The sequence below is a fragment of the Salmo salar genome, chromosome ssa15, assembly GCF_905237065.1.
Source record: "Salmo salar chromosome ssa15, Ssal_v3.1, whole genome shotgun sequence".
In the NCBI taxonomy this organism is placed as follows: domain Eukaryota; kingdom Metazoa; phylum Chordata; class Actinopteri; order Salmoniformes; family Salmonidae; genus Salmo; species Salmo salar.
The window spans coordinates 101,065,315-101,089,931 of record NC_059456.1 but is presented as its reverse complement, the minus strand read 5'-3'; the positions used below and the strand labels follow the sequence as shown (position 1 = coordinate 101,089,931).

The window sequence follows — 24,617 nt, the reverse complement described above, 5'->3', positions numbered from 1 at the left end:
TAAGTGGTTGTTGTCCAGTCTTACCATGCAGGCTGTACTCCATATGTCAGCTGGTGTGCTGTAGCCAGACCCAATAAGCACCTCTAGAGAACGGTACTGTCTCGTCTGGATGTCTTCTGTAAAGTGCTTGTGCTGCGGAGGAGAGACACAGGTCAACGGGACCACTAACTACTGTTTCTATTCAGATCAGTTCAAATAGAGAGAGACAGGAAGTCAACGGGACTACTAACTACTGTTTCTACTCAGATCAGTTCAAATAGAGAGAGACAGGAAGTCAACGGGACTACTAACTACTGTTTCTACTCAGATCAGGGTCTAAGAGCGAGCATTTCAGTGAGTCTATCTGGAGGTTGGCCATTTTCCATTGCACCAGACAAGCTCAACTAAGCAGGCAGGCAACATCAATGCCTGGTAGACTTCAGCATGAAATCCCTTGGGTGATCTGCACAGATACTCACCACCCAGCAGGCGTTCCCCAGGTCTGCTATCTTGACCTTCAGTCTGCCTGCATTAAGTGGCTCCAGGGGGTTGACCAGGAGGTTTCCCGCTGCTAGTTTGGCTGCATCCCCAGAAAGCGCGAGAGAGAGAGCAAGGGGAAGGTGGAGGGAGAGAGAGAGGAAGGGAAAGGCAGATGGAGAGGAAGACAACCAGCCATTTCAACACTGACCTGAGTAAAATAAAGGAGGAACACAAACTACTGTACTTAAAACTCAGATGAGATCACTTTGTTCAATCATAACTAACCTCCTGGTTGTATCGCTAGACATAAACATATAGCCATGTAGACAGCTCCACCACATAGCAGGTGCTCTAAAATTGAGACCATTTTACTTCAATATTTTGCTGAACGCCGTGACATTTTATTTAGGAGCACAATGTAGAGCGGCCCTGCAATGTAGAGCGGCCCTGCAATGTAGAGCGGCCCTGCAATGTAGAGCGGCCCTGCAATGTAGAGCAGCCCTGCAATGTAGAGCAGCCCTTGGGTGCCATGGAAAATACAGAGCAGATTCATGAACGTCGTTCTTACAGTTACTACAAAGAAAACGTTGTTACATCAAATAAGTTCCGGAACTCCAATTTGAGCAGCAGCAGCTGAAAAATGAGCTCCTACAAATATTGAAATTTACATGGTTTTTAGAGTGAAGTAGATCGGAAAAAAGCAAAAGAAAACTGCAAGACGGAATAGGAGAAAAAACAAGCAACAAACAAAGAAGATAGGCTTTTGAAAAATAACTATTTTTCATAAAATTGTAGTTATCTTAGCAAGCTGAATTGTTTACCAGTTGCTAAGCAGTTGCTAGGGACTCTTTTGGAAGAAGCTAGCTAGCTAACGAAGAACAACAAAGAATATCTAGTTAACAGAAGAAAAGAAAGTGAAAATCAGGACAGAAGAAAAAGGATATCAAAGTGAAACAGTTCTCTAAAGACACAGGAGACAATAATACAAGAAACAACACTTCTGTAGCTTGTCAACTATGTGTCTGTCTATCCCTGTTCTCTCCTCTCTGCACAGGCCATACAAACGCTTCACACCGCGTGGCCGCTGCCACTCTAACCTGGTGGTCCCAGCGCGCACGACCCACGTGGAGTTCCAGGTCTCCGGCAGCCTCTGGAACTGCCGGTCTGCAGCCAACAAGGCTGAGTTCATCTCAGCCTATGCTACCCTCCAGTCCATAGACTTCCTGGCGCTGACGGAAACATGGATTACCACAGATAACACTGCTACTCCTACTGCTCTCTCTTCGTCTGCCCACGTTTTCGCATACCCCTAGAGCATCGAGCCAGCGAGGTGGTGGCACTGGAATCCTCATCTCTCCCAAGTGGACATTCTCTCTTTCTCCCCTGACCCATCTGTCTATCTCCTCATTTGAATTCCATGCTGTCACAGTTACCAGCCCTTTCAAGCTTAACATCCTTATCATTTATCGCCCTCCAGGTTCCCTTGGAGAGTTCATCAATGAGCTTGACGCCTTGATAAGTTCCTTTCCTGAGGATGGCTCACCTCTCACAGTTCTGGGTGACTTTAACCTCCCCACGTCTACCTTTGACTCATTCCTCTCTGCCTCTTTCTTTCCACTCCTCTCCTCTTTTGACCTCACCCTCTCACCTTCCCCCCTACTCACAAGGCAGGCAATACGCTTGACCTCATCTTTACTAGATGCTGTTCTTCCACTAATCTCATTGCAACTCCCCTCCAAATCTCCGACCACTACCTTGTATCCTTTTCCCTCTTGCTCTCATCCAACACTTCTCACTCTGCCCCTACTCGGATGGTATTGCGCCGTCCCAACCTTCGCTCTCTCTCTCCCGCTACTCTCTCCTCTTCCATCCTATCATCTCTTCCCTCTGCTCAAACCTTCTCCAACCTATCTCCTGATTCTGCCTCCTCAACCCTCCTCTCCTCCCTTTCTGCATCCTTTGATTTTCTCTGTCCCCTATCCTCCAGGCCGGCTCGGTCCTCCCCTCCTGCTCCGTGGCTCGACGACTCACTACGAGCTCACAGAACAAGGCTCCGGGCAGCCGAGCGGAAATGGAGGAAAACTCGCCTCCCCTGCGGACCTGGCATCCTTTCACTCACTCCTCTCTACATTCTCCTCTTCTGTCTCTGCTGCTAAAGCCACTTTCTACCACTCTAAATTCCAAGCATCTGCCTCTAACCCTAGGAAGCTCTTTGCTACCTTCTCCTCCCTCCTGAATCCTCCTTCCCCTCCCCCCCTCCTCCCTCTCTGCGGATGACTTCGTCAACCATTTTGAAAAGAAGGTTGACGATATCCGATCCTCGTTTGCTAAGTCAAACGACACCGCTGGTCCTGCTCACACTGCCCTACCCTGTGCTTTGACCTCTTTCTCCCCTCTCTCTCCAGATGAAATCTCGCGTCTTGTGACGGCCGGCCGCCCAACAACCTGCCCACTTGACCCTATCCCCTCCTCTCTTCTCCAGACCATTTCCGGAGACCTTCTCCCCTTCCTCACCTCGCTCATCAACTCATCCTTGACCGCTGGCTACGTCCCTTCCGTCTTCAAGAGAGCGAGAGTTGCACCCCTTCTGAAAAAACCTACACTCGATCCCTCCGATGTCAACAACTACAGACCAGTATCCCTTCTTTCTTTTCTCTCCAAAACTCTTGAACGTGCCGTCCTTGGCCAGCTCTCCTGCTATCTCTCTCAGAATAACCTTCTTGATCCTAATCAGTCAGGTTTCAAGACTGGGCATTCAACTGAGACTGCTCTTCTCTGTGTCACGGAGGCTCTCCGCACTGCTAAAGCTAACTCTCTCTCCTCTGCTCTCATCCTTCTAGACCTATCTGCTGCCTTTGATACTGTGAACCATCAGATCCTCCTCTCCACCCTCTCCGAGTTGGGCATCTCCGGCGCGGCCCACGCTTGGATTGCGTCCTACCTGACAGGTCGCTCCTACCAGGTGGCGTGGCGAGAATCTGTCTCCGCACCATGCGCTCTCACCACTGGTGTCCCCCAGGGCTCTGTTCTAGGCCCTCTCCTATTCTCGCTATACACCAAGTCACTTGGCTCTGTCATATCCTCACATGGTCTCTCCTATCATTGCTATGCAGACGACACACAATTAATCTTCTCCTTTCCCCCCTTCTGATAACCAGGCTGTGAATCGCATCTCTGCATGTCTGTCAGACATATCAGTGTGGATGACGGATCACCAGCTCAAGCTGAACCTCGGCAAGACGGAGCTGCTCTTCCTCCCGGGGAAGGACTGCCCGTTCCATGATCTCGCCATCACGGTTGACAACTCCCTTGTGTCCTCCTCCCAGAGTGCTAAGAACCTTGGCGTGATCCTGGACAACACCCTGTCGTTCTCCACTAACATCAAGGCGGTGACCCGATCCTGTAGGTTCATGCTCTACAACATTCGCAGAGTACGACCCTGCCTCACACAGGAAGCGGCGCAGGTCCTAATCCAGGCACTTGTCATCTCCCGTCTGGATTACTGCAACTCGCTGTTGGCTGGGCTCCCTGCCTGTGCCATTAAACCCCTACAACTCATCCAGAACGCCGCAGCCCGTCTGGTGTTCAACCTTCCCAAGTTCTCTCACGTCACCCCGCTCCTCCGCTCTCTCCACTGGCTTCCAGTTAAAGCTCGCATCCGCTACAAGACCATGGTGATTGCCTACGGAGCTGTGAAGGGAACGGCACCTCCATACCTTCAGGCTCTGATCAGGCCCTACACCCAAACAAGGGCACTGCGTTCATCCACCACTGGCCTGCTGGCCCCCCTACCTCTGAGGAAGCACAGTTCCCGCTCAGCCCAGTCAAAACTGTTCGCTGCTCTGGCACCCCAATGGTGGAACAAGCTCCCTCACGACGCCAGGACAGCGGAGTCAATCACCACCTTCCGGAGACACCTGAAACCCCACCTCTTTAAGGAATACCTAGGATAGGATAAAGTAATCCTTCTAACCCCCCCCCCCCCCTTAAAAGATTTAGATGCACTATTGTAAAGTGGTTGTTCCACTGGATATCATAAGGTGAATGCACCATTTTGTAAGTCGCTCTGGATAAGAGCGTCTGCTAAATGACTTAAATGTAAATGTAAATGTAAATATTTTTCATTGTGCTTCTACATTTTTTTCAGCTTAGGAACAAACGTGCTCCACCATGCATAGCAGCGTAATGTTCTGAACATCATGATGGTCCACTCACCATCCTTCAGACTCTCCTGTTCTCCTCCATACTGGATGTTATCCAGCATCTCTGTGGCCTCCTCTTCCTCCTCCTCCCCATGACTCCTGTTCTGCTCCTCCTCCTCCCAACTCCTATCCTGCGCCTCCTCTGTGACTTCCTCCTGATCCCTGTCCTGATTCTTCTTCTCCTGTTCCTCCTCCTCCGGTGACAGCTCCTCCTCCTCCTTCTCCTCCTCCCGGACCCTGAAGCTTGTTGACTCCATCTCAGATGCTTCTCTCCTTATCTCAGTCACCTTCCTGGGTAGAGCTGCACTCCCCTCCTCACTCTCTGGGGTCTTAGGCTCCTCTGTTTCTGGGGACACCAGGCCGTTACACACGGGTGGAGACTCCTGACCATTTGACACCTTTTTTAACTCCTGTGGGTTGGACAACATTGACTCCTGTGGGTTGGACAACATTGACTCCTGTGGGTTGGACAACATTGACTCCTGTGGGTTGGACAACATTGACTCCTGTGGGTTGGACAACATTGACTCCTGTGGGTTGGACAACATTGACTCCTGTGGGTTGGATAACATTGACTCCTGTGGGTTGGATAACATTGACTCCTGTGGGTTGGATAACATTGACTCCTGTGGGTTGGATAACATTGACTCCTGTGGGTTGGATAACATTGACTCCTGTGGGTTGGATAACATTGACTCCTGTGGGTTTGACTCCTGAAGAAGACAGTGATCCTCAGCTGGGTCTGTGTTACCGTTGTGATGGTCTTCCTCCTTCCACTCCTTTGTTTTATCTTCCTCTTCCTCAGGATGAAGGCCATTAAAGTTCACCTCTACCTCAGTTATTATGCTTTCTGGTACGAAGCGCGTCACCTCCGCACCCGCAATGTACGCTGGGTAAACAAGAAAAGAACATCATTAGATTTAGTGGAGGTTGGACTAGTAGTTCCCTTCCAATTAGTCTGATTCTGGGTTGTTCTTCATCCTGGTCTTGGAGACCCACTGGGTGTGCAGGTTTTTGTCCCAGCCCAGCTAATTCAACTAATCAAGGGCTTGATAATTAATAGATTAGTTGAGTCAGGTGCATCAGTGCTGAGAAAAAAAAGCCCGTACAACCCAGTGTGAATCTCCAGGCCCATGATTGAAAGAGACTAATCTAGCCAACTTCCCCTTGAGGGACAATAACGTTGTAATGAGTTGAATTCCAGACACTCACCGGTTCTGTCTTGGCTGGCTATCTCCTGTAAGGAAACCTGTCTGAGAGGAGCACAATATGTCCGCTGCTGTTTGGAAGAGACTGGAGACTCCAGGTCTTCTTCATCTTCATCCTCCTCCTCTCCCCTCCCCGGAGCCTTCTCCATCTCCTCCAGATCCAGAATGCACTTCTCCAATAGCTCCGCCTGACGCTTCTGCTTCTTCTTTAACTTCTTCTTCTTGTTCTTGGACATTTTGGCCACCTGAAGAAGAAGAGGAACAGTGAGCCAGACAGAACACAACAGGGTTTAGTAACAACAACAAACAAACCTCAAGCAGAGGCAACTTACCGCTTTTGGAGCTGGCGCTGTGCTGACTGAAAAGAGACGATAGAACCAAGTAAGAATACAAAAACAATAATAACCGTGTGCCAAAACCCAGAAAAAGCAGGGCCACCCAATAAAGTGGAAGTAGGGCACTGCATCACAGTACTCAGTCTGTACTGTGTGTATAGCCCCTACCTGCGGACCCTGAGGGAGGGGGAGCCCCTGCTTTCTGCCACTCTGTAGCCTCCGCGGCCAGCCTCCTCACATAGGGCTCATTCACCGTCAACAGGATGTTCTCTGGCTTGATGTCAGTGTGGATGATCTCACACTTGGTGTGAAGGTAGTCCAGGCCTTGGAGTACCTGGATAACGTTACATTACATTTTAGTCATTTAGCAGACGCTCTTATCCAGCGTGATTTACTTTCACTGCATTAAATTAAGGTAGATAAAACAACCACATATCACAGATACGGCAAGTAAAACCTTCAAACATACACAAACACTTATGGGAGAAACATGTCTCTCATCACATATTGTTTAAATAAATGTGAAATCGAGTAGCAGCTAGGTAGCACACGCAATATTTGGTTCTGGATTCTGAGATTAGGGTAGCCAAGGTACCAGCTACCCGTCACGTGATGCTCTTGGCACCAGCTACCCGTCACGTGATGCTCTTGGCACCAGCTACCCGTCACGTGATGCTCTTGGCACCAGCTACCCGTCACGTGATGCTCTTGGCACCAGCTACCCGTCACGTGATGCTCTTGGCACCAGCTACCCGTCACGTGATGCTCTTGGCACCAGCTACCCGTCACGTGATGCTCTTGGCACCAGCTACCCGTCACGTGATGCTCTTGGTACCAGCTACCCGTCACGTGATGCTCTTGGTACCAGCTACCCGTCGCGTGATGCTCTTGGTACCAGCTACCCGTCGCGTGATGCTCTTGGTACCAGCTACCCGTCACGTGATGCTCTTGGTACCAGCTACCTGGCGTATGATGGTCTTGACGCAGGGCAGAGGAAGGCCCTGGTAGTTGGACTTGATGATCCACTTCAGTAGGTGGTGCCCCAGCACCTCAAACACCATGCACACATGAGTCCCATTGATGCCGGAGATCTTGAAGTCATCCAGTAGCTGAACCACCATCTCCCTCTTGGGATCGTCAGGGTCCGTGTTTCTCACCTACAAAGCAAAGCCAGGAAAACCAGAACTTATCAAAACAAAATGTGTCTGAAAGGAAAATAAAGGAGGAGAACAAAGGAGGCATTTTACAGATGAAAACGTCAGACTGATGTCATATTGGGTATAAATGAGTGAAGTTAGTACTCACAGATCTGAGGAGTTTGATCTCATCCACGGCTGTCTCGGTGTAATGCTCTGCACTCTTCACAACCTTCATAGCCACAAACCGCTTCACCCTACAACACAGACTGAAGTCAGTCAAGCTGACACAGAAGACAGTCTAGTCTCTCGGTCCCAAATGCACCCTATTCCTTATATAGTCCAATACCTATGAGCCAATACAGTGCCATTTCAAAATGTGCTCAAAAGAAAACATCCACCGTTACATGTGTGTTAATTGACAGAGAAACAGAGAAGAAGATCTTACTGTATGTCCCAGGCCAGCCACACAGTGGAGAAGTGTCCCCAGCCTAGCTTCCTGATCACATGGTACCTCCCATTGAACAGGTCTCCTATCTTTACATGGTGGTAGCCACCTAGACACACAGGAGAGGGAGATTGGTGACAGAAGACAAGCAAGTTCAACATTCATTATTTTGTTATTAGGACACAACACACACACACACACACACACAGAGAACAAAAATATTAACATGCAACAATTTCAACGATTTTACTGAGTTACAGTACATGTAAGGAAAATCAGTCAATTAAAATAAATTAAGCCCTAATCTATGGATTTCACATGAATGGGCAGGGGTGCAGCCATGGGTGGCAATAGGCCCACCCACTAAGGATCCAGACCCACCCACTGGGGAGCCAGACCCAGCCAATCAGAATATGTTTTTCCCCCACAAAAATAGCTTTATTACAGACAGAAATACTCCTCAGTTTCATCAGCTGTCCGTTGTGAGGCCGGTTGGACATACTGCCAAATTCTCTAAAATGATGTTTAAGGCGGCTTATGGTAGAGAAATCTACATCTCTGGTGGACATTCCTGCAGTCAGCATGCCAACTGCACACTCCCTCAAAACCTGAGACATCTGTGGCATTGTGTCACGTGAGAAAACTTCACATTTTAGTGGGGCCTTTTATTGTCCCCAGCCAGGTTCACCTGTGTAATGATCATGCAGTTTAATCAGCTTCTTGATATACCACACCTGTCAGGTGGATGGATTATCTTGGCAAAGGAGAAATGTTCACTAACAGGGAAGTGAAGAAATTTATACACAAAATAAGAAAATTAAGCTTTTTGTGCATATGGAAACTTTCTGGGATCTTTTATTTCAGCTTTTATTTCATTAAAATGTAAATGCGCGAAATTTGCATTTCAGTTTTGGAACTAAACTCTTCAAATATAATTGTGGATACTGTGGGTATTTCACTTCTTTTCACCCAGATCCGAGTTCCGTGGCAACTGAGTGGAGTCCCGGGTACTTCCTGGATGACCTCTAGGACATCAAGTGTATTTAAGGACAACTCACCTTTGCAGTAGTCGTTGGGGTCCTCCTGCTCCTCGTCATCAGAGCCTAGGATCTCCTCAGGCTCATCTGGTTCCTGGGGAGAGGCCTCTGGTTGGGGCTGCTGCTGGGCTGCGGTCCCCCTGGGGTGGGCTGGATGCCTGGAAGACACACATGAATGTTATGACGGTATAACAACAATAACAGAACATAGTGCCTTCAGAAAGTATTCATACCCCTTGACTTATTGCACATTTTCTTGTTACAGCCTGAATTCAAAATTGATTAAAAATAATTTTCACCCACCTACACCCAATACTCATAATGACAAATTGAAAACATGTTTAGACAATTTTGCAAATGTATTGAAAATAAAATACAGAAAACGAATTTACGTAAGTATTCACACCCCTTCGCTATGACGCTCCAAATTTGAGCTCCGGTTCATCCAATTTCCTTTGATCATACTTGAGACGTCGCTACAACTTGATTGGAATCCACCTGTAGCCAATTCAATTGTTTGGACGCAATGTAAAAAGCAACACACCTGTCTATATAAAAAGGTCCTATTGTTAACAGTGCATGTCAGAGCAGAAACTATAGCATGAAATCCAAGGAATTGTCCGTAGATCTCCAAGATAGATAGGGATGGCAGGTAGCCTTGTGGTTAAAACGTTGGGCCAGTAACAAAGGTTGCTTGATCAAACCCCCGAGCTGACAAGGTACAAATCTGTCGTTCTGCCCCTGAACAAGGCAGTTAACCCACTGTTCCTAGGCCGACATTGTAAATAAGAATTTGTTCTTAACCTCACTAGGGTAGGGGGCACTACTTTCACCTCCGGATGAAAAGCGTGCCCAAAGTAAACTGCCTGTGACTCAGGCCCAGAAGCTTGGATATGCATATAATTGGTAGATTTGGATAGTAAACACTCAACAGTTTCCAGAACTGTTAAAATAATGACTGTGAGTATAACAGAACTGATTGTGAGTATAACAGAACTGATATGGCAGGCGAAAACCTGAGAAAAATCCATCTAGGAAGTGGGATTTTTTTTTATGTTTGTAGTTTTATATTGAATGCCTATACAGTATCCCATGACTTAGGACTCAAACTGCACTTCCTATTGCTTCCACTAGATGTCAACAGTCTTTAGAAATTGTTTCAGGCTTGTATTCTGAAAAAGGAGGGAGTAAGACCACTGAGTGAGTGGACCCTGGGAAGTCGCCAGACCCGTTTTCTGCGTGCGACCGAGAGCGCGCCTTTGTTTCTTTTATATTGACGACGCGATTGTCCGGTTGAAATATTATCGATTATATAGGCCAAAAACAACCTGAGGCTTGATTATAAACATCGTTTGACATGTTTCTACGCACTTTACGGATACTATTTGGATTTTGTCATCTGCCTGTTGTGACTGCCTTTGAGCCATTGGATTACTGAACAAAACGCGGCACAACAAAACTGAGGTTTTTGGATATAAAGAGGGACTTTATTGGACATTTGTGTGACAGGGAGTCTTGTGAGTGCAACCATACGAAGATCAAAAAGGTAAGTGATTAATTTTATTGCCATTTCTGACTTTCGTTGACTAATCTACATGGCTGGTAACTGTATGTCATGTTTTGTGTGCTGGGCGCTGTCCTCAGATAATCTCATGGTGTGCTTTTGCTGTAAAGCCTTTTTGAAATCTGACAGTGGCTGGATTAACAAGAAGTTAAGCTTTATTTTGATGTATAACACATATATTTTCAAGAATGTTAAATATTTGAATTTAGTATTTTTGAATTTCGCACTCTGAAATTTCACTGGATGTTGGCCAGGTGGGACGCTACCGTCCAGGTACCCATAAGAAGTTAACTGACTTGCCTAGTTAAAGGTTAAATAAAATAAATAAATAAATAAATAAATAAATAGAATTGTGATGAGGCATATCTGGGGAAAGGGTATAAAAAGTCTATAGTGTTGACAGTTTCCAAGAGCACAGTGGTCTCCATCATTGGGAATATAAAAAAATATGTATCTACCCAGACTGACTAGAGCTGGCCATCTGACCAAACTGAGCAACCGGGCAAGAAGGACCTTGGTCAGGGAGGTGACCAAGAACCCAATGACCACTGACTGAACTACAGAGTTCCTAGGCTGAGATGGGAGAACCTTCCAGAAGGACAACAGCCTCTACAGCACTTCAACCATCTGGGCTTTATGGGAGAGTGGCCAGACAGAAGCCACTCCTGAGAAAAATGGTACATAACAGCATGCTTGGAGGATTTTGCAAAAACTCCAAGCTTTCGAGCATAAAGATTGTGGTCTAATGAGAAATAAATGGAACTTTAGCCTGAATGCAAATCGCCATGTCTGGAGAAAACCAGGTACAGCTCATCACCCATCTAACACTATCCCTACCGTGAAGCATGGTGGTGGCAGCAACGTGATATGGGGGATGCTTTTCAGCAGCAGGGACTGGGACACTTGTAAGGATAGAGGGAACAATGAATGGAACCAAATACAGGCAAATCCTTGATGATAACTTGCTTCAGAGTGCAAACAACAGACTGGGGCGAAGATTTACGTTCCAACAGGACAATGACCCAAAGCAACGTTGGAATGGCTTCAGAACAAGAATGTGAAAGTCCTTGAGTGGCCCAGCCAAAGCCCAGACTTGAATGCCATTGTGGAAAGACTTGAAGATTGCTGTTCACCGCTGTGCCACATTTTACTTAACAGAGCTTGAGAAAATCCCCAAATCAAGACGACTCAAAGCTGACAGACATACCCAAGACGACTCAAAGCTATAATTGCCACCAAAGGTGCTTCTACAAAGTATTGACTCAGGGGTGTGAATACTTATGCAAATGAGATCTGTATTTAATTCAATATATTTGCTAATATTTCTAAAAACATGCTTTCACATTGTCATTATGGGTTATTGTGTGTGTAGATAGGTGAGAGATTTTTTTTTTTTTTGAAGTAATCAATTCTGAATTCGGGCTGTAACAAAACATGGAATAAGACAAGAGGTATGAATACTTCCTGAAAGCACTGTTTTTAGAACATAGAGGCCTCTGTTTCAGGTTGCTGCTGGGACGCTGTCCCCCTGGGGTGGGCTGGCTGCCTGGAGGACAGTCTAGTATGAGTGATGCAGTAACTACAGTAAAATAATAACAAAATATCATATAGATTATCAAATTTTAACATCGTCTCGCACGGTAAATGCAGTATTACATTCTACCACCTCTTTCATAAAAATATCAATTTTCCCATGGATGAAACAAACTTTTTTCCCTAGAGATGAGTGACTTGCCTTGGCATTTAGACTGACATTTGATACAGGACTGTTGCCCTTTCCATTCAAGACATCTCAAAGCAGTGTGACAGCCAGCTAACTAGCTAACTGCCTTACTGCTCTAGAAATAAACTCAAGTTATTCACATACATAGGATGACTGCAGTGAGGAAATCCATTGTTAGAAAAATACAAAAATGACTTGCCAGAACTCTTTGCCTATCTAGGCTAATGTGAAGTCTCGTGACAATATTTGGATCTGGGTGCTTATGAGGCTAGGTTAGGCTGTGTTGTTCTGGGTTGCAGAGGCTAGGCTGTATTGTTCTGGGTTGCAGAGGCTAGGCTGTATTGTTCTGGGTTGCAGAGGCTAGGCTGTGTTGTTCTGGGTTGCAGAGGCTAGGCTGTGTTGTTCTGGGTTGCAGAGGCTAGGCTGTGTTGTTCTGGGTTGCAGAGGCTAGGCTGTGTTGTTCTGGGTTGCAGAGACTAGGCTGTGTTGTTCTGGGTTGCAGAGGCTGGGCTGTGTTGTTCTTTAGCAGAAACTGCCATAAGCTCTGATAATGCCTTAATGGGCAGGGCATTTCCACCATCCATAATGTCACGCTTCAGTTAACCCGTGCTGAGAACTTCATCGTTCTCCTGCTGTTATAAATATAGCAGCGCAGCAAATAGGCATTACATAACACAGGATGTCTGCCATGTGTGATGGCATAGTGTGGGTCGGCTGTTGGGGTTAAACCACAATCTGAATCCTTTCTATAACAGGACAAGGGTTGCACATTTTGGGGAACATTCAAGAGGTGGAAACTTTCCGTGGTAATTAACAGGAATATATGGGAATTAATGGAAATATATGCAAATGAATACCATTTAAAATGTAGATTGTTTTTTGCATTGGATATATTTACCATATCATATGGAGACAGAAACATAACTGATTACACCTTATCATAAGTAGACAATTGCAAATGATTAAATCATTTCAACAGAAAACATATATATAATTTAGTTATGAATTGAACTAATTAAATGAGGTGACTCTTCACATGGGATGATTTCACTGAACAACAAAAGAAAGGGAATATTAAATGATCCCCAATGATCCAGCGCATCTCCCAAAAACGTTTTCAACATACATCTGTGAAATGATAGTCTAGAAACTAATGCTTTGGTTGTCTTCCTCTCAGGCTTCCATGTCTTCTCCCTGGACCTCCTCAATGTCCACCTCTAGAACATCAGACTGAGGACTCATCTTCACTGTCACTTTCCAACCTTGTTGAGGATGGCTCGTTGTCATGCTCAAAAGCCTCAAATTTGCCCAGACGGCCACTATTTTTTCAACCCTTGTATTGGTCAACCTGTTGCGTGCTTTGGTGTGCGTGTTCCCAAACAAGGACCAGTTGCACTCTGAGGCAGCTGATGTTGGTGGGATTTGGAGGCAACAGGGGAAAGAGCCTCAGATCCACAAAGTCCCTTCTACCAGGTGGCTGATGAGATATGTCGGCACAACTGCAATATTGCATCTCCATCCCAAAGCCCTTTCTTGGAAGTGTACTTCGCCAGACTGCCAAGAACCTTGCCCTCATCCAGACCGAGGTGGAGAGACACGGTAGTGACACCATAGGCCTTGTTGATCTCTGCACCAGACAGGATGCTCATTTTCACCTCGAATAGAAGTAAAGGGACTTGTGAGTCTTTATTCACATGGCCTGATGATTCTGCATCTTTGTTGCATTCTCCACATATGATTTGGCACAGTATTTGCAAATGTCCACAGCTTTTCCTTCTACATTAGCTGCAGTGAAATGTCTCCACACATCAGATAGTGCCCGTGCCATTTTCCTGTAAAGATTAGAAAACATTTGTAAAAAAAATACAATTCCATGTACAGATAAATAGTTAAGCAGTTAGATTAAACAACTCCTTTGTAAGATACATGTTTTAAAATCAAACATGTATGGAAACAGGTGAATTAACACTCAGTAAGCAGGCTCAAACAAGCTAAAGCCCACATGGTAGCAAAAACTAATTAGCAGAAAATGTTAACAAGTTAGAAATGATTTAAACACACTTTGCTGTAGGCTACTATTTACTAATTAACAAAAAATCATGCATGTCATATAAAATATATTCACCCCACCCAGTATTGTAATCAAAACTTACCAGAAAGCATGTAGTCCTTGGCTCAGACAGTGTAGTAGTGTGGGCTCAATAGCATCTCATTAGTGTGCAGGATCTTGAGAATCAGCTGTACATGTGATGGAAGAATGCACTGTGCATGCAGAGGGTTGCAATTCCATTGAATTGGGGATAGTTTAACCAAAATATGCCACAACACCTAGAATTGCCTTATGTGTATCCCACAAAAAGGTTCACTGTTATAAGCTAACTTTTTTGATGAGTTTAGGCAAAATTACCCAAATTCTCGGGCTTAACTTCCCATGGAACATTTCCGGAAAAATTACACAAATGTACCGGAATGTTTCCGACCCTTTGCAACCCGACCCTTTGCAACCCTAAACAGGATTAACTAATATACTGTACATCATTCACAATATTCAAAATGGGTGTTATAGGATTACTTGAGGTATAATGTCGTTCTGGACAGGGTCAAGAGTCACCAACATGTGTACTAAACTGTGTACCTGCCGTAACAGGGATACTTAAATCTGACCCAGTTACTTCTGGCGGCTTTATATCTTGTGATATATAATTAGGGACTGATTTACTGTAGACCTGGGACACCAATTAACAAATTAACTGAGTACAAGTAACTGTCAGATGGAAACAAGAAAACAGAAGTGTGCATCCAGACCCCCAGGAGTAGTCCTGCAGTATGCATCCAGACCCCCAGGAGTAGCCCTGCAGTATGCATCCAGACCCCCAGGAGTAGCCCTGCAGTATGCATCCAGACGCCCAGGAGTAGCCCTGCAGTATGCATCCAGACCCCCAGGAGTAGTCCTGCAGTATGCATCCAGACCCCCAGGAGTAGCCCTGCAGTATGCATCCAGACCCCCAGGAGTAGCCCTGCAGTATGCATTCAGACCCCCAGGAGTAGCCCTGCAGTATGCATCCAGAGCCCCAGGAGTAGCCCTGCAGTATGCATCCAGACCCCCAGGAGTAGCCCTGCAGTATGCATCCAGACCCCCAGGAGTAGCCCTGCAGTATGCATTCAGACCCCCAGGAGTAGCCCTGCAGTATGCATTCAGACCCCCAGGAGTAGCCCTGCAGTATGCATCCAGACCCCCAGGAGTAGCCCTGCAGTATGCATCCAGACCCCCAGGAGTAGTCCTGCAGTATGCATTCAGACCCCCAGGAGTAGTCCTGCTGTATGCATTCAGACCCCCAGGAGTAGCCCTGCAGTATGCATCCAGACCCCCAGGAGTAGTCCTGCAGTATGCATCCAGACCCCCAGGAGTAGCCCTGCAGTATGCATTCAGACCCCCAGGAGTAGCCATGCAGTATGCATCCAGACCCCCAGGAGTAGCCCTGCAGTATGCATCCAGACCCCCAGGAGTAGCCCTGCAGTATGCATTCAGACCCCCAGGAGTAGCCCTGCAGTATGCATCCAGACCCCCAGGAGTAGCCCTGCAGTATGCATTCAGACCCCCAGGAGTAGCCCTGCAGTATGCATCCAGACCCCCAGGAGTAGTCCTGCAGTATGCATCCAGGTGTCCATATCTGCCTTGGGCGTGCCGTGGTCAGAGTCACAACCACACACAGGTGTGATGTCACTATGTAAATATTGATATTATTAGCTCATGACATTTCCAGATACACTGCATTCGTTCTGCCTACAGAGAATAGATCAGCCAGAGACCATATAGTTCAAACACTCAAAGCCTATAATGAATCAACTTCTGCTATGGAAACCAAAAGGACAGGTACCATTCAAAGTCATTTAGAAACTTCACACAAAGCATGCACTGCATTTTCTACAACACCACATACACTGAGTGTACAAAACATTAAGAACACAGTCTTAATATTGAGTTGCACCCCCCTTTGCCCTCAGAACAGCCTCAATTCGTCAGGGCATGGACTCTACAAGGTGTTGACAGCATTCCACAGGGATGCTGGCCCATGTTGACTCCAATGCTTCCCACAGTTATGTCAAGTTGGCTGGATATCCTTTGGGTGGTGGACCATTGTTGATACACACAGAAAACCGTTGAGTATAAAAATCCCAGCAGTGTTGCAGTTCTTGACACAAACCGGTGCGCCTGGCACCTACTACCCCCCTCTGAATGGCACACACAGACGATCTCAAATCTTAAAAATCCTTATTTAACCTGTCTCCTCCCCTTCATCTACACTGATTGAAGTGGATTTAACAAGTGACATCAATAAGGGATCATAGCTTTCACCTGGTCAGTGTCATGAAAACAGGAATCCTCAACCCCTCTTGGAAAGAGGAGAGGTGTAGGCTGTGTCTTTGGCATGTAGGAGAGGTGTAGGCTGTGTCTTTGGCATGTAGGAGAGGTGTAGGCTGTGTCTTTGGCATGTAGGAGAGGTGTAGGCTGTGTCTTTGGCATGTAGGAGAGGTGTAGGCTGCGTCTTTGGCATGTAGGAGAGGTGTAGGCTGCGTCTTTGGCATGTAGGAGAGGTGTAGGCTGCGTCTTTGGCATGTAGGAGAGGTGTAGGCTGCGTCTTTGGCATGTAGGAGAGGTGTAGGCTGCGTCTTTGGCATGTAGGAGAGGTGTAGGCTGCGTCTTTGGCATGTAGGAGAGGTGTAGGCTGCGTCTTTGGCATGTAGGAGAGGTGTAGGCTGCGTCTTTGGCATGTAGGAGAGGTGTAGGCTGTGTCTTTGGCATGTAGGAGAGGTGTAGGCTGTGTCTTTGGCATGTAGGAGAGGTGTAGGCTGTGTCTTTGGCATGTAGGAGAGAAATGGTAATGGTATCATTTTGTAGGCAACAACGCCGTCATAGTTCGTTGGTCAAAGCCTACGGGGAAATTAATGTGTTGTTTATAAACGCTGAAAATAAGGTCAGTGGTAAACAAGCATAGGACATCTTATTTCATTTTGTTCTATCAGCTAACGTCACTTTGTGAATTTTGGAGCATTTCGGTAATGAGAAGCAAAAAAACAATAAAGGTCATGATAACTGACTTATAATCACAACAAAAATTTAAAAGATCTCATCAGCCTATGAAAATAATCTGTTTTGTGATAACGGCACAGTGATATAAATTGTGGGGGGTAAAATTATTCATTTTGTTTATATGGTCAGACCCCTAATACTGCCACAACAACACTTGAAAATACAGAGGGTTTTCACTTGGTTGTGTGTTGCTTTGGATTTGAACCAAAGCTGTAGTTTGTAATTTAGGTCAAAAGGTTAGTGTCTTTGCCGTGTTGTCTTGCAGCATTACTTAACGGCCTCGTAGCAAACAGAATGGATGATTTGGAGTGGAATTTTTTTAACACATGCTTCCTTCTTTTCACTTTGTCATACTGGCCAGTAATGTGGAGTGAATGCAACTTAGATCCTTTTGTAATTTCAAGTGTTGTGGTGGCAGCATCATGCTATGGGTATGCGTACCACCCACAGGGACTGGGGAGTTTGTTACAATCAAAATGAAAGGAGCAAAGCCCAGGTAACATGCATACCCATAACATCACACCTCAGTCTTCTGAAAACATTTTATTTTCTTGTGCCAAAGACAAACCAGAATTGCTTTCCAAGAGTTGTTGTGTTCCTGAATGGTCCAGTCTCCTTCCTGACTTAAATCTGCTTTAAAAAATATAAAAAATCTGAGACAAGGTTTGACAATTGCTCTCCATCAATGATTCCCAACCAGATTGACTGAGCTTGAGGAAGTTTGACAGAAATAATGGATATACAGTATGTTGCCCTAAGAGTTGTGCAAGGTCAGTAGATTATTATTCAGAACAATTCACAGCTGCCAAAAGGTGCTTCACCAAGTATTAACTATGGGATGTGAAGACAATCAATACATCCTCATGTTGTATTTCTAAGTGGAATAGGTTGTGTAGATCGATAGGGGAACATTTGAATGTAATCCCTTTTTTTATTTTATGGCAGCAAAATGTGAAGACTGTGCAAGGGGTGTGGAGAGTTTCACTAGCAACTGTACTTCAACCTAAATAAATCATTAACTAGGTGTTATGGTGTGTGTGGTAGAAAACGGATGGCTATTGCAAAATCAGAGCTGTCTGCTGTACAGTCTGGAGTGGACAGCAACAGACAGCACGTGTAGTCTACTAGTAATGTGACTGTCACAGACCACAACGCCCAGTCAGTCAGTACTTTTTAGGACGGAAACTGGACCTCGGGCCTCCAGCTAATTCAATGCTCTTGGTAAAAAACAAAATGCCTGTGTCATTAGATATAGCCAAGTGTAGCGCGGAAAGACATGTTTGTTGACCAGTATGTTCGTGCACTGCAGAATGACTCACTTCTTGCTGGACTTCTTCGCTTTTGCCCTCTTCTTCCTCGCTTGAAGAGCTAGAACTAATGCAATGAAAAGACATGTATTCAATATCTAGGTAGCCATCAGTTGACTGGTTAACCAGTATATTTAGCTAGCTATGTTTCCATGTAGTGACTCACTGGACGGAACGCTATGTGCTTGCTAGCTATCCAACGACATTTGAAAACTGGCTGTGAGGTAACTAGCAAATGAATTATTAGCCAGCTAACATTAGCCACAGTTGTTAACTAACTATTGTCGCAGGAAACATTGTTAGGACAAATTACATTTATGGTCGCATTAGATACATAAGTGAGCTACTGGTTGAAGATATTCAATAACGTCTTTCTTTTAAAAAAAAGGAAGAGACAAGTGCGATGTTTGGCCAGCTAGCGCGCAACCCACCGCTCACTGAAGATCTGCTAATGCCAATCGTACAAACAATACATGACTCCCTCCACGTTTACTCAATTACTTTGTCATAGTTAGCAATGACATTAAATCAATGGATTGTAGTTAAGGGGTCAGGTTGATGGTACTAGCTTAGTTAGCATTAGCTAGCTGCGCCAGTGCTTGCCTGGCGTTCAGTTTAGCAGGAGACATGCAATTCCACAAAACATTTCGTACATAAGAGTACGTCGATACAATGAACAGTAACTTTAAATACGACACTAAAATCACGTTTGTTCATATATTATGTGAACACCAAACTGATTCATTGTGTATTTTATGCCTTTATAACAATTACCTTTTCTCTCCATGTTGGCCGGGTAGCTCGCAGATCTTCGTTCTGCCAACAGCACAAAGGATGACGTCACGTGCATATGTAATGACCAAAACCTTCAAATTAAAAGCCCACGTTTCAACACCAACAAAACCGACGCGTACGCAACTATGTGGCAAACAGACGGGGTTGGCTTCGATTGTTGACAACATGTAAACTATGTTTGGTCTCCAATGTTTTATTGAAAACATAAATACATCTCCATAGACAAACATTGGCAATAGCATGGCCCGTACAGAAGAGCTCATTGACTTTCAACATGGCACCGTCATGGGATGCCACTTTTCCAACAAGTCAGTTCATCATATTTCTGCACTGCTAGAGCTGCCTGGTCAAATGTAAGTGCTGTTATTGTGAAGTGGAAACGTCTAGGAGTAACAACGGCTCAGCCACTAAGTGGTAGGCCAAACAAGCTCACAGAATGGGACCACCGAGTGCTGAAGCGCGTAGTGCATAAAAATCGTCTGTCCTCGGCTGCAACACTCACTACCGAGTTCCAAACTGCCTCTGGAAGCAACTTCAGCACACAAGAACTGTTTGTCGGGAGCTTCATGAAATTGGTTTCCATGGCCGAGTGTCAGCTGGAGTTGTGTAAAGCTCACCGCCATTGGACTCTGGAGCAGTGGAAACGCGTTCTCTGGTGTGATGAATCACGCTTCACCATATAGCAGTCCGACAGACGAATCTGGGTTTGGTGGAGGCCAGGAGAACGCTACCTGCCCGAATGCATAGTGCCAACTGTAAAGTTTGGTGGAGGAGGAATAATGGTCTGGGGCTGTTTTTCATGGTTCAGGGCCCTTAGTTCCAGTGCAGGGAAATCTTAACGATACAGCAGACAATGACATTCTAGACAATTCTGTGCTTTCAACTTTATGGCAACAGTTTGGGGAAAGCCCTTTCCTGTTTCAGCGTGACAATGCCCCTGTGCACAAAGTGATTTCCACACAGAAATGGTTTGTCGAGATCAATGTGGAAGAACTTGACTGGCCTGCACAGAGCCCTGACCTCAACTACATCGAACACCTTTGGGATTAAATGGAATGCCGACTGCAAGCCTGGCCTAATCGCCCAACATCAATGCCCGACCTCACTAATGCCCTTGCGGCTGAATGGAATTAAGTCCCTGCAGAAATGTTCCAACATCTAGTGGAAAGCCTTCCCAGAAGAGTGGAGGCTGTTATAGCAGCAAAGGGGGGGGACCAACTCCATATTAATTCCCATGAATTTGGAATGAGATGTTCGACGAGCAGCTGTCCACATACTTTTGGTCATGTGGTGTATCTGGCCAACTAGCACCACAACAACTCACATGCTTCTGCCCCATTTAAGTATGCACATCCTTTTAGTAATGTTGTAAGATAACCCATCTATAACTGATTCAAAATATATATATATATATTTTTAATCAATGGCCACTTTTATTGTGCTAATAAAATGCAATAAGTAATTTATCAAAACAAAGAAATGTTATATTTTAACACCAATAATGAAAAAAATACAAATGTTGAGATTGGTATGTTAAGGATATTGTGCTGTAGAGAAAAAAAACTCATCGGTCTCAGCTAGTAGGGTGGAAATTATTCAGTAATGTCTCTACTAACCAAATATGATTTGTTGTTTAGGGGGACTGTGTCACACAGACTGCTGCTGGCTTTTTACTCTGCCCTCTCCATTGCTTTTTACTTCGCCCCCTCCATTGCCCCCAATGCAATAGAGCTCGTCAGCTTGTAGTCATAAAACCTGGAAAGGAGTTACCTCTGGTTCTTTCAGTCGTTCATATGGGGAAAATGAATTGGGAAAGAATAGGGCATTGGGATAAACGCCGAAAGAAAGGTCTGACGTTAACACAGGCTTGGGAGATCTGATACGTTTTGTTCTATGAGATATCAAATCAAATGTGATTAGTCACATGCGCCAAATACAATAGGTGTAGACCTTACAGTGAAATGCTGAATACAACAGCTGTAGTAGACCTTACAGTGAAATGCTGAATACAACAGGTGTAGACCTTACAGTGAAATGCTGAATACAACAGGTGTAGTAGACCTTACAGTGAAATGCTGAATACAACAGGTGTAGTAGACCTTACAGTGAAATGCTGAATACAACAGGTGTAGTAGACCTTACAGTGAAATGCTGAATACAACAGGTGTAGTAGACCTTACAGTGAAATGCTGAATACAACAGGTGTAGTAGACCTTACAGTGAAATGCTGAATACAACAGGTGTAGACCTTACAGTGAAATTCTTACTTACGAGCCCTTATTAACCGACAATGCAGTTTAAAAAAATACGGATAATAATAAGAGATAAAAGTAACAAGTAATTAAAGAGGAGCAGTAAAAAATAACAGTATATACAGGGGGGTGCCGGTACAGAGTCAGTCAGTTAATATGACCTTTATGAATTATGAAGCAATTATGCGCTTTTTATGATTCCATAAATGCTTCAAAAGGCACGAAAAGTAACGTTAGGTCATGAAGATTATCTCATAGAACAAAACGTATAAGATTTCCTAAGATTTCCCAAACATCCTACAAAAAAAACCCCATTAATTTCCCCATAGGTTTTGTCCAACGAACCATGGTCGGAGTTAGTGCCTACAAAAAGACGCCATTACTATTGCCCCTCTATACACTGTATTACACATTGGGCTATAGAGGGGAAAAACCTTACTGTCTCAACTAAAGTGGGGTGAAAAAGTAGTAGTAGGGTCTCTGCTAATCAAATATGTTTAGGTTTTGAGAGGGACTCTCGTACATATTCAGCAGCATGGCATACTCCCCCTCTTTTTAAATAGGTTTGAACTGATAGGGGCACTAGAGTGACTGATAGGGGGCACTAGAGTGACTGATAGGGGCACTAGATGACTGATAGGGGGCAGTAGATGACTGATAGGGGGCAGTAGATGACTGATAGGGGCACTAGAGTGACTGATAGGGGGCACTAGAGTGACTGATAGGGGCACTAGAGTGACTGATAGGGGCACTAGATGACTGATAGGGGGCACTAGATGACTGATAGGGGGCACTAGAGTGACTGATAGGGGGCAGTAGATGACTGATAGGGGGCACTAGAGTGACTGATAGGGGGCACTAGATGACTGATAGGGGGCACTAGAGTGACTGATAGGGGGCACTAGATGACTGATAGGGGGCAGTAGATGACTGATAGGGGGCACTAGAGTGACTGATAGGGGGCAGTAGATGACTGATAGGGGGCAGTAGATGACTGATAGGGGGGCAGTAGATGACTGATAGGGGAACTAGATGACTGATAGGGGGCACTAGATGACTGATAGGGGGCACTAGAGTGACTGATAGGGGGCACTAGATGACTGATAGGGGGCAGTAGATGACTGATAGGGGGCACTAGATGACTGATAGGGGGCAGTAGATGACTGATAGGGGGCAGTAGATGACTGATAGGGGGCACTAGATGACTGATAGGGGGCACTAGAGTGACTGATAGGGGGCACTAGATGACTGATAGGGGCACTAGATGACTAATAGGGGGCACTAGATGACTGATAGGGGGCACTAGAGTGACTGATAAGGGGCACTAGATGACTGATAGGGGGCACTAGATGACTGATAGGGGGCACTAGAGTGACTGATAGGGGGCACTAGATGACTGATAGGGGGCACTAGATGACTGATAGGGGGCACTAGATGACTGATAGGGGGCAGTAGATGACTGATAGGGGGCACTAGAGTGACTGATAGGGGGCAGTAGATGACTGATAGGGGGCACTAGAGTGACTGATAGGGGGCACTAGATGACTGATAGGGGGCAGTAGATGACTGATAGGGGCACTAGAGTGACTGATAGGGGGCACTAGAGTGACTGATAGGGGCACTAGAGTGACTGATAGGGGCACTAGATGACTGATAGGGGGCACTAGATGACTGATAGGGGGCACTAGAGTGACTGATAGGGGGCAGTAGATGACTGATAGGGGGCACTAGAGTGACTGATAGGGGGCACTAGATGACTGATAGGGGGCACTAGAGTGACTGATAGGGGGCACTAGATGACTGATAGGGGGCAGTAGATGACTGATAGGGGGCACTAGAGTGACTGATAGGGGGCAGTAGATGACTGATAGGGGGCAGTAGATGACTGATAGGGGGCAGTAGATGACTGATAGGGGAACTAGATGACTGATAGGGGGAACTAGATGACTGATAGGGGGCACTAGAGTGACTGATAGGGGGCACTAGATGACTGATAGGGGGCAGTAGATGACTGATAGGGGGCACTAGATGACTGATAGGGGGCACTAGAGTGACTGATAGGGGGCACTAGAGTGACTGATAGGGGCACTAGAGTGACTGATAGGGGGCACTAGTTGACTGATAGGGGGCACTAGAGTGACTGATAGGGGGCACTAGAGTGACTGATAGGGGGCACTAGAGTGACTGATAGGGGGCACTAGAGTGACTGATAGGGAGCAGTAGATGACTGATAGGGGGCACTAGAGTGACTGATAGGGGGCACTAGATGACTGATAGGGGCACTAGATGACTGATAGGGGGCACTAGATGACTGATAGGGGAAACTAGATGACTGATAGGGGGCACTAGATGACTGATAGGGGGAACTAGAGTGACTTATAGGCGCACTAGAGTGACTGATAGGGGGCACTAGAGTGACTGATAGGAGGAACTAGATGACTGATAGGGGGAACTAGAGTGACTGATAGGCGCACTAGAGTGACTGATAGCCTCCGCTTCCTTCTTGGCACTCTGTCAACATTGTTAAAAAATATTTAGGAAACTATGCAAATGCATTTATTAATTTCTTCATTAATGTTTTCTATTATAGGCACTGTCATAGGAATTTTCTATCCTAATGATAATAATTAACAATCAATAAGCTTTGACTAATCCCCGAGGTTTGTAAGACAATGGGTTAATAATAATTAGGCAAAGAGTCAGCATCTGCAAAAGGTTCGTACAGTTTATTCACGAGAACGTTCAGCCCAAAATTAACAAAGAAGTTCATTTTATCCTCTCTCTCCGTTTACGCACGCACCTCCACACAAACAGTAGGTGAACAGTATCCCTCCCCTGACTTCCCACCGCTGTTGATCACTATCCAGCGCTGCCTGTTCCTTTCCCCCGAGATTAGGAGAACCTTGAAGGCTACTCCCGGTCTCTTCACCCACACACATGTCCACAGTTTCCTCAGGCCCACTAATCACACACACACACATTTCTCTCCCTTCCGGGTCTCTACTAGACCTTATGGGACTAACGTTCAGTACTTTAATTATTCATTATCCATGCTACAT

The 24,617-nt window shown here is 45.6% G+C and overlaps 1 protein-coding gene across 3 annotated transcripts in view; it reads right to left on the bottom strand.

Annotated features, from left to right (window-relative positions):
• Positions 1-19,365, bottom strand: part of LOC106572836 (SRSF protein kinase 1) — a 33,938-nt gene extending 14,573 nt beyond the window's left edge. For all 3 annotated transcript variants that reach the window (XR_006759358.1, XM_014147360.2, XM_045696438.1), the window contains exons 1-12: positions 19,286-19,365; positions 18,524-18,578; positions 8,847-8,983; positions 7,789-7,897; positions 7,510-7,597; positions 7,167-7,361; positions 6,373-6,538; positions 6,202-6,227; positions 5,874-6,114; positions 4,675-5,550; positions 459-559; positions 25-132 (exon numbers count right to left, since the gene is read on the bottom strand). Coding sequence is in view for 2 of the 3 variants with exons in the window: in XM_014147360.2 (XP_014002835.2) it covers positions 25-132; positions 459-559; positions 4,675-5,550; positions 5,874-6,114; positions 6,202-6,227; positions 6,373-6,538; positions 7,167-7,361; positions 7,510-7,597; positions 7,789-7,897; positions 8,847-8,983; positions 18,524-18,578; positions 19,286-19,361 (2,178 nt within the window). In the remaining variant the exon portion in view is untranslated. The remainder of the gene's footprint in view (positions 1-24; positions 133-458; positions 560-4,674; positions 5,551-5,873; positions 6,115-6,201; positions 6,228-6,372; positions 6,539-7,166; positions 7,362-7,509; positions 7,598-7,788; positions 7,898-8,846; positions 8,984-18,523; positions 18,579-19,285) is intronic.
• Between the last annotated feature and the right edge of the window lie 5,252 nt (positions 19,366-24,617).